The sequence below is a fragment of the Scyliorhinus canicula genome, chromosome 6 (assembly GCF_902713615.1).
Source record: "Scyliorhinus canicula chromosome 6, sScyCan1.1, whole genome shotgun sequence".
In the NCBI taxonomy this organism is placed as follows: Eukaryota; Metazoa; Chordata; class Chondrichthyes; order Carcharhiniformes; family Scyliorhinidae; genus Scyliorhinus; species Scyliorhinus canicula.
Window position 1 is genome coordinate 205,659,055 of NC_052151.1, and position 10,756 is coordinate 205,669,810.

General features: G+C 48.1%; 1 protein-coding gene across 1 annotated transcript in view; it reads left to right on the plus strand.

Moving 5' to 3' along the window:
- The window catches only part of LOC119967994 (zinc finger protein 850-like), a 46,465-nt gene extending 37,067 nt beyond the window's left edge, over positions 1-9,398 (plus strand). Inside the window, exon 3 of the mRNA XM_038801095.1 lies at positions 7,318-9,398. Within this exon, the coding sequence (XP_038657023.1) occupies positions 7,318-8,688 (1,371 nt within the window). The 3' untranslated portion in view covers positions 8,689-9,398. The remainder of the gene's footprint in view (positions 1-7,317) is intronic.
- The last annotated feature ends 1,358 nt before the right edge of the window (positions 9,399-10,756 follow it).

Genomic DNA, 10,756 nt, shown 5'->3' on the forward strand with positions numbered 1-10,756 from the left:
GATTCTTGTTATTTTAATACAGATGATGAGAAAGGAGCAGTGCTCTGAAAGCTGGTGTTTGAAACAAACATGTTGGACTTTAACCTGGTGTTGTAAGACTTCTTACCATTTTAATACAGAGTTCAATCGTTATAATTTAACTACATTTTCCTATGTTAAAAGTGCTATATCAATACAAGTTGTTGATTTAAAGTGGTAGACTCAGAACTGTCACCTTCAAAACTTCACAGGATAATCACCACAGTCATTCTAAACTGGAAACTGAATCCTGCCATTTCAGTTTCAGTCAGGAGAGAGCAGTTTTACACCAATCTCTGATTTAACAGCACATTTCCAGTCTGCCTGACTCAGGTTGCACAACCACAGTTGTAAAGGAGCTTCAGCTCTGTGCTTGGGAGCTTTGAAACATGATGGTTACAAAACAGAAATCAGAAGGTGAGAATTCCAGGGAGTTGGCATTTTTCCGTCCACTTTCTCTGCAACCATGGATGCAACACAACATAAGCTTGATCATCTTAGACGGTACGTGCTACACAGAAGCAACTGGGACATATTGGACAGAGTGAAGGCCACCTATCCTGCACATCTTTGAGTTGTGGGGTAAAACCCACGAAAACACGGGACAATGTGCAAACTCCCCACAGACAGTGACCCAGAGCCGGGATGCAACCTGGGAGCTTGGCGCCGCGAGGCAGCAGTGAAAACCACTGCGCCACCGAGGTGCCCGATTTTAACATGTGACCCAGAATCTATTTAATTCTGTCACTTGTGAACTCAATGGTGTGTCATCCAGATGAATGACTGAGTGAATCCCTTCCCTCACACAGAGCAGGTGAATGAGCTCTCCCCAGGGATTCACACTGACTCCCCTGACTGATTGGCTCAGGTTCCAGTCCTCAAACGCCCCCAAATTGGGGACACAACTCGCTGCTGCCTTTGCTCCTTCGGCCTCGGAGCTCCTCTTGCTGTTGTTTCCCAGCACAATCAATGTCCCCTCTGGAACATGACCTCGGGTTTGGGGGGGGGGGGGGGGGTCTGGAGGTCGGTTAAAAGGGGGGACCATTAAAGCGATGTTTCAACCCCTCCCCCATCCTCACCACCGTTTCCTGGTTTCTTCTCCCGTTTCCACCGCGTCTGACTCACAACAAAGTAGCCTCCCAGAATGCCGCGCGAGTGTCCTGAGGAGCATGCGCAATCGCAATGCCTCGGGAAATAAGTGAGAGGGACAGAGAGGATTCCGGGGCGCGGGGGATTGTGGGGCAGGCATCCACCATTAGTTGAATCCATCATCACAGACCACAAGCCACATTCAGGACTATTCAGGGAAGACAAAAAATGATTCTGCCAGTTGCTTCTGGTAGATTATGACAAGTAGATGACTTGTCAGCTTACATGTATACCTTCGAACATCAGCTACAGGCACACATAGCCAATGCAGACACCTTAAGTTTTTGTTTATTCATTTCCGGGATGTGGACGTCACTGGCTCGGCCAGCATTTATTGCTAATCCATAGTTGCCCTTCAGAAGGTGGTAATGAGTTGCCTCTGAACCGCTGCAGTCCTTGAGGTGTAGGTGTACACAAAGTGCTGTAAGGGAGAGTGTTGCAGGATGTTTCCCAAGTGACAGTGAAAGAACGGCGATATATTTCTGAGTCAGGGTGCGGAGTGACTTGGAGGGGAACCTCCAAATGATGGGGTTCCCAGGTATCTACTGCTCTTGTCCTTCTAGATGGTAGTGGTTGTGGGTTTGGAAGATGTTGTCTGAGGAACTGTGGTGGTTTACTGCAGTGGATCATGTAGATGGTACACACGGCTATACTGTCCATCCGTGGTGGAGGGTTTGAATGTTTGTAGAACGGGGAGCAATCAAGTGGGCTGCTTTGTCTTGGATGGTTTTGAGCTTCTTGAGTGTTGTTGTTGCTGCACTGATCCAGGCAAGTGGTGAGTATTTCATTACGCTCCTGACTTGTGCCTTGTAGATGTTGGACAGGTTTTGGGGGGGGGGGGGGGGGGGGGGTCATGAAGTGAGTTACTTGCCGTAGGATTCTTAGCTTTCTGTTACCTGAATGCATGCTACCCCCTCTAGTAACACAAGAGATTGTAAAGGCTTTAACCTTTCTGGACTCTTTATCTTTGACAACTTAAGATTAAGTACTGGACCAATAGAGACCCACTTTCTTCTAAGACTAAACTGGATCGTGTATGGGTGGCAGAATGAGAGATCTGCAGAGGAAATTAGGCGTCATCAGCTCAGGAAAGATGAGCTTAGCTGTGAGGATGGTGTCCTCATTTGGTGAGTGAGAGTAGTAACTCTCTCCCCATACCAGGAGAGAGTTATTGCTGGAAGAAATGCATTGTGCACATCGGAGCATGTAAAAGATGAAAATACTGGCGAGAAGCTACACTAGATTGTCCGGCATAAATGCTGACGTAGAAAGGATTGTGAAACAATGCAACCAGTGCCAGTTTCAGCACAAGCTATCTGCTACAGCCCTCCAACATCTGTGGGAATATCCAGGTCGGGCATAGGTGAACATTCACGTGGATTATGTTGGCCCATTTATCGGCACGATGTTCCTTTACAAATGGACGCCCAGTTGAAATGGATGCAGGTATTTGAAATGAAGTCCACAACTTCATACACCACAGTTGAGAAACTGCGCCAACGCTTCGCCAACCAGGGCAGACCAGAAGTACTTGTCTCAGGCATTTGAATGGTATTCGCAAGTACTGAATTCCAGACGTTCATGATGTTTAATGGAATAAGGCAAATCCGAACTGCACTTCATCACCTCTCATGAAATGGACAAATGGAGTACGCAATTCCGACTTTTAAGGCTGGTGCAATGAAGCAATTGCCTTGCCTGCGCCAATAGAAACCAAGAGAGCAAGGTTCCTGTTAGCCTATAGAACCACTGGAATAGCTCCAGCAGAACTGCTGATTGATAGGCGCTTTAGAACCAGGTTGAGCCTGGTGATTCCAAATTTGGCAGCGAGGGTGGAGACAAGGCAGAGTTGCCAGAAAAGGAACAATAATTAGTCAAATTTGGAAAGAGCATTTGAGATAGATAATTTGGAAAGAATTTTGTAAGTGGATCAAGTTGGGTCCTGGAGTTGTGATGGCCAAGACGTGGGCATTGCCCTATGAAGTGAAAGTCCAGGACAAATTCTTGAAAAAACATACAGATAATTTGAGGAGATTGAAGCTATCTCGAGAGCCAGTGCTACTGCCTGATCCAATTGTACCAGCAAATAGTATTATTGTTTGTCCAAGGAGTGAAGTATCTGATCAGCAAGTAACAGGCCTAAGTGCAGCTCCAAATGAAAGCGTGGAAATAGTGGGAAGTGACGTTATGGTCCCAGCAGAGTCCTGGTGAAGCAAGTCCAACTCTGATGACCTCTACATTGGAATCTCAACCAGTTGAGATATCTCACTCCCAGAGAAAAAGAATGTGCCCTGGCAGGCTGAGTTTCACATATGCCAATGTTTTGAAAGTAAAGTTATCAATGTAATACGTAATAAGAGACTTTAAGGGAGATGAATGTAACAGCTAGCCACTTTAAGGAGCATTCTTCAAAAGAGTAATGGATCTGATCACCCAATGGGGAATGGGCACGGGCCTTTTGCAGCCAGAAATATATCTGTGACAAGCTACATGAATCCATACCAGTGCAAAAACTGTTTACCTTTCGTACAGGTCCCACCCTTATTACCCCCCTACTCTAACCTAAATACTCCCCCCCCCCATCGTCTGCTGACGATTAATTTTCCGCAAGGAAGTCGACAAATGGTTGACACCTCTGGGTGAACCCTAACAGTGAACCTCACAAGGTGAACTTAATTTTCCGCATGCAAAGAAAGCTAGCCATGTCCGATAGCCAGGTCTCCCACTTCGGGGGCTTTGGGTCCCAATAGTATCCCTCTCCAGGCTACCAGGGAAGCAAAGGCCTAAAACATCTGCCTCTTTCCCCTCCTGGATTCCCGGATCTTCCGACACCCCAAAAACCTCTGGACCCAGTGCCACCCTTGTTTTTAAAGCCTTGGACATGATGTCCGCAAACCCCTGCCAAAAACGCTGAAGCTTTGGACATGTCCAAAACATGTGAACATGGTTTGCTGGTCCTCCCGTGCATTTTGTGCACCTGTCTTCCACACCAAAGTATCTGCTCATCCAGGCCACTGTCATGTGAGCCCGTTGCACAACCTTAAATTGGATCAGGCTGAGCGTGGAACATGGTGCAGACACGATGCGTCTGCGCATAAACCATCCCCTATCTCACCTCCCAGCTCCTCCTCCCACTAACGCTTCGGCTCCTCGGTCTGCATCTCCTCTGACCCCATAAGATCCTTGTATATGTCCGAGACGCTCCCCTCCCCTATCCACCCTCTGGAAATTACCCTATCCCGAATCCCTCTCAGCGGAAGGAGCGGGAAGGTTGCCACCTGTTTACGAAGGAAGTCAAGCACCTGCAGAATTGTTTCCCCTCGCCAGCCCAAATGTTTCCTCCAGCGCCCTCATACCTGGAAAGCTTCCCTCTATGAACACATCCCCCATCCTCTCAATCCCCGCTCTCCGCCATCCCCAGAACCCCCGATCCATACTCCCCAGGGCAAACCGGTAGTTATCACAAATTGGGGCAGAGACCGATGCTCCCACTGCTCCCACATGCTGCCTCCACTGGCCCCAAACTCCCAGGGCTGCCACCACCACTGGACTGGTGGAGTACCGCGCCGGCGGGAGCTTCAGAGGCACAGTTACCAACGCCCCCAGATTGATGCCCTTACAAGAAGCCGCCTCCATATGCACCGCCGACCCCTCCCCCACCACCCACTTCCTGATCATGGCTATGTTAGCTGTCCAGTAATAATTACTAAAATTTGGCAGCGCCAGCCCGCCCTCTCCCCGAGCATTACCTTCCTTACCCGCGGGGTCTTGCCCACCCAGAAAAAGACCGTGATCACCCTGTTGACCCGCTTAAAAAAGGACCATGGAATAAAAATGGGGAGACATCGAAACACATAGGAACCTCGGGAGGACCGTCATTTTCAACGTTTGTACCCTCACGGCCAGCAACAATGGGAGCGTGTCCCATCTCTGGAAATCGTCCTTCATTTGGTCCACCAGCCGGGCCAGATTCAATTCATGCAGCCGGTCCCATTCCTGCGCCACTTGGATGCCAAGTACCTAAAACTACCCCCTACTGACCTAAACTGCAGCTTCCCCTGTCGCCCCTCCTGTCCCCATGCCTGAACCACAGACATCTCACTCTTATCCATGTTTAGCTTATACCTTGAAAACCAGACGAATTCCCCAAAAATCTTCATGATTTCCTCCATCCCCTCTACTGGGTCCGAAACATACAGAAGCAGATCATCCGCACAGAGCAAAACCCTGTGCTCCCCCCACCCTCGGATCAATCCCCTCCAGCCCCTTGAAGTTCCCAGAGCAATTGCCAATGGCTCTATAGCCAGTGCAAACAACAGTGGGGAGAGGGGGCATCCCTATCCCGTCCCCCGGTGTAGTCTAAAATAATCCAAAGATGTCCTGTTCGTCCGCACACTTTCCATAGTGATTCAGTGACGTGACCCAGTCAATAAAGCTCCGCCCGAATCTGAACCGTTCCAGTACCTCCCACAGATAATCCCATTCTACCCGATCAAAAGCCTTTTCAGCATCTACCTTTCAGGGGCATCATGATCACGTTTTTACATTGGCCACCAACTGCCTGCCCTTAACAAACCCCATCTGGTCCTCCCCAATAACGTCCGGAACACAGTCCTCAATCCTGGAGAAGAAGATTTTGGCCAGCATCTTGCAGTCCACATTCAGCAGGGAGATCGGCCTGCAGGACCCACACAGCTCTGGATTCTTGTCCCACTTAAGAATCAGCGAAATCATTGCCTGTGACATCGTCGGGGGCAGCACTCCTCTTTCACTTGACTCATTGAACATCCTCACCAACACTGGCCCCAGTATCCCCGCAAACTTTTTATAATACTCCAATGGGTACCCGTCCGGGGCCTTAATACGCATATTATAGAGTTTATTATATCCATATAAAATATACATTATATGTCTGTTACTTCTGGTACCCCCCTCCCAGGTCCGGCTCCTGGTCTCTGTTGACTCAGTTGCTCTAACCTGTGACAGCTCGTCAAAATTCGCTCCAGAGCACCAGCTGCCAAGGGATTGTCCCGCCCCCTTGCCGCACTGCCATTAGTTAGAGTTCCCACCACCTCCTCCTCGCTCCTCCAGCTCCAATTGGTCAGTGTTCGCGTCACTCATGGCATCATCGAGCATTCAGAATCACGTGGTCTACGCATCGCAGCTTCGCGGTCGCATCTGCTTCAGCGGTGACCATTACCTATGTCGGACTCTCAGGTTTGTATTTTATTTTATTCTCTCTCCACCCGCCTCGACGTTATCCTCGAGCTCACTCAATTTGGGAAAATTAATTTTCCGTCCACGATTCGGCCTTTAATGTCCGCCTTGCTCGGGAGTCCAACGCGCAGAGCTGACTGAGCATGCGCGTCTCCCGGCAGCAGCTCGGCATATTTAAAGGGACACTGTCCCTCTGCAATCACTAATGATTTAAAGTGACAGGCATTCTGGGAGTGATTGATTTCAATTTAGAGAAGAGAGATTACAGGTTCTTGAGTTTAAATCACCATAGTCCCAGATGACTGTTGACGGGAGAACTGATTGAATGGGCGTGGAGAGGAGGTTTCCACTTGTAGGAAAAACTAGAAGCAGAGAACACAATCTCAGACTAAAGGGACGATACTTCAAAACAGAAATGGGGAGGAATTTCTTCAGCCAGAGGGTGGTGAATCTGTGTAACTCTTTACCGCAGAAGGCCGTGGTGGCCAAAGTACTGAGTGTCTTTAAATCAGAGATAGATAAGTTTTTGATCAATAAGGGGAGCAGGGGTTACGAAGAGAAGGCAGAATAATGGGGATGAGAAAAATATCCGCCATGATTGAATAGCGGAGCACAATCGATGGGCCGAGTGGCCTAATTTTGCTCTTATGTCTTATGATTGATTGTCTAACTGTCTGTTGGTGATTTACCTTGAGGATCACCACACCTCACGCACACTCTGGAGTAAAATATAGTAAAGTTAGTAAATTGCTCTGAATTCCTGCTGCAGTTTTTAGTTATTGCTGATGGTAACTTCCTTTACAGGGAAAGAGTCTGCGGACAGGAAGCTCCGAGAAAATACCAGACCGATCTGCTGGACTCACACCATTCATCAGGACCTGATGAAGTTTTTTTCATTGTTCTTTAAATAGGTGACAGTTTTAGTTAGAGGATCTGGATCGGCGCAGGCTTGGAGGGCCGAAGGGCCTATTCCTGTGCTGTAAATTTACTTGTTCTTTGAAGATTATTGGCAATATGGAACAGTACAGCAGCATTTGCAGTGTGGACAAACGGCACACATGTTCCTTGTGTGGACGCAGATTTGAACGATCATCGGACCTGGGGAGACATGAGTGTGACCAAACCAAGGAGAGGCCGTGTAAATGTCGGAACTGTGGGAAGAGATTCAGTCACCCATCTGAGCTGGAAACTCATCAATACAGTCACACTGGGGAAAGGCCATTCACCTGTTCTTTGTGTGGGAAAGGATTTACTCAGTCATCCGACCTGCTGAGACACCAGCGAGTTCACACTGGGGAGAGACCTTTCTCATGCCCCGAGTGTGGGAAGGGATTTACTCAATCATCAACTTTACTGAGACATCAGCGAGTTCACACTGGGCAGAGACCTTTCATATGCTCTGTGTGTGGGAAAGGATTCGCTCTGTCTTCAACCTTGCTGGCACATCAGCGAGTTCACACTGGGGAGAGACCATTCATCTGTTCTGTGTGTGGGAAAGGATTTACTATGTCATCAACCTTGCTGAGACACCAGCGAGTTCACACTGGGGAAAGACGGTTCACCTGCTCGGTGTGTGGGAAGGGATTTACTCAGTCATCTAACTTACTGACACACCAGCGAGTTCACACCGGAGAGAGACCATTCGCCTGCTCGGTGTGTGAGGAGAGATTCGCACACATCTCCAACCTGCTGACGCACCAGCGAGTGCACACTGGTGAGAATCCATTTACCTGCCCTATTTGTGGGAAGGGATTCACTCAAGCCTCCAATATGTTTAGACACCAGCGAGTTCACACTGGGGAGAGGCCATTCACCTGCTTAGTGTGTGAAAAGGGATTCGCTGAGTCAGCAAGTCTCCTGGCACACCAGCGCGTTCACACTGGAGAGAGGCCATTCACCTGTTCCATGTGTGGGAAGGGATTCATTCGGTCATCAACTTTGCTGACACACCAGCGAATTCACACCAAGGAGAGACCATTCATCTGTTCCATTTGTGGGAAGGGATTTAATCAGTCATCGGACCTGTTGACACACAAGCGAGTTCACACTGGGGAGAGACCATTCACCTGCTCGGTGTGTGGGAAGGGATTCATACAAATCTCCCATCTGCTAAGCCACCAGCGACTTCACACTGGGGAGAGGCCGTTTACCTGCTCAGCGTGTGGAAAGGGATTCACACAAGTCTCCAATCTACTAAGCCATCAGCGAGTTCACACTGGAGAAAGGCCCTTCACCTGCTCTGTGTGTGGGAAGGGATTCAGTCGATCATCCTACCTGGTGAAGCACCAGCAAGTTCATAACTAACTGCACTGCTCCAATTCTGTCAGTACCTGCTTGGCTGAGTATTACTGGCAAAAGGGAGAGACATGCTATCAAAGCTTTACATCTTGAATTCAACAGGACAGGTACAAGAAAGAGAACACCAATTTATACTGCATCGGAAAATGATGCTGGTTTGTCAACAACGCAAATCTGATCATATGAGGTGTTTCGATGAAGAATTCACCAATGAACTGTTATCCCTCAGACCTTGGTTTAATTTATAAACAGCACAATGACTAGATATGTACCTTCTGCTTGGAGAGGATATGTCCCTGTTTATGAATATATGTAACTTTTAGCAAGCGTGAGTGAGCCACATTGTGAGCCTGTCTGATCATCTTAAATTGGCTGTGGTGCAATTCTTCGCAGACTCCGCATTGTTCAGGTGTTGTTGAATCACGGCATCCTATCTAATCGCCTGGCAAATTCTGAGTTTTACAATAATGAACTGGTTGAGTGTGTGAGTAATCTTCCTATTGTGAGCTGCAGAAGAGGCACCCGTTTTTTAAAATGATTTGTTGAAGGTTTTACATTTTACCACAATACTCAACAAATCCTCCAAACCTATGACAGTAGCTCTTCCTCGTTAGTATCCCCGCCTGTCACGCGGGAGACCGGGGTTCAATTCCCCGACGGGGAGACTTTTAGGGGCTGGTTTAGCTCACCAGGCTAAATCGCTGGCTTTTAAAGCAGACCAAGCAGGCCAGCAGCACGGTTCGATTCCCGTACCAGCCTCCCCGGACAGGCGCCGGAATGTGGCGACTAGGGGCTTTTCACAGTAACTTCATTGAAGCCTACTCGTGACAATAAGCGATTTTCATTTCATTTCAGTATAAAGTTATTATTCCACATACGCATCCAGAAAACACGAGCAAATATTCGTTCAAATGGTTCAGATGATCAATCATTGTTGCAGGAGCGTTTCCAAAGACTGACTATTGAGGTAGCTTTCACGTGGGGTTCGTCCCACTTAGTTGCAGCTCAGTTGACAACACACAAACCGGAAAACTTAAGTTATTTTCCACCAAGGACACTCCACTGACAAGGAGAAGAATTGTCAAGACACCCATCAACGGGATATGTTGGGGAGAGATGCAACTGTCCTCTGCTGACAGGATAAGGGAAACCTTCCAAAATTAGGTATAACCAATCTGAGGCTGTATCAGAAGCTCACCTACCCAGATAAAGAAAGGAAACTGCTGAGAGAGCGAGAGGAACACGAGGATTAGCCAATAGACACCAGATGTGGTCAACCAATGTACCCTTTCACAAAACGGATACTAGGAATAGAGCGGCATAACCCACTACCCCCAAGGAAGCCCTAACCTCCAGAAGGACAGTCTGGGAGTCCCTATATTAGACCATTTTGACAAGGATGACTTCTCCATCCAGCCTACTCTCCAACTGAAGAAAGTCTAATAACGCTAAGCTGAAAAACAGACTCACACTCAGACCCCACAGCCAACTAGATACTATATCCCCAGGGAAACCAAATCTTTGATAAGAGCTGTCCAGAAGCCTCCAGAAGGGATATTTCGGGGAGAGTGACCTGCTCCCCTGTTCAACACACCCTCGAACTGTAAACACAGTTAGAACTGCGCTAACCTAATCAATCGAGTCAAACCAGGATCAAAACACACAAGATTAGGGGCCGATAGGCCAAGTGTACTCCCATCACTCTTATACGTTGAACAAAGCCTGCTGCCCCTGTCTTTAGACACCACGAAGGCCTCGACATCAATGAGATTCCACCCATTTCCCCTCACCAAAGGAAACCTAGGAACAGGATAATTTGCCCACCGTACATTCCATGAGCCAAGTAATGAAGTGACCACTGTCACTACCCGCGCAGTAAGTCAATTTAGACCAACCTAAGAAAGGCTAGATATCCAAGAATTAACTGACCACAACCAGGTGTACACATTGTCCCTACATATTGCCCCTACTCTAACAGCACCAGAGGCACAACAGGAAAAAAAGGAACCCAGCCCTTTCCAGGATACATGGGCTGGATTCTCCCAAAATGGGACTATGTCCCCACGCCGGTGTA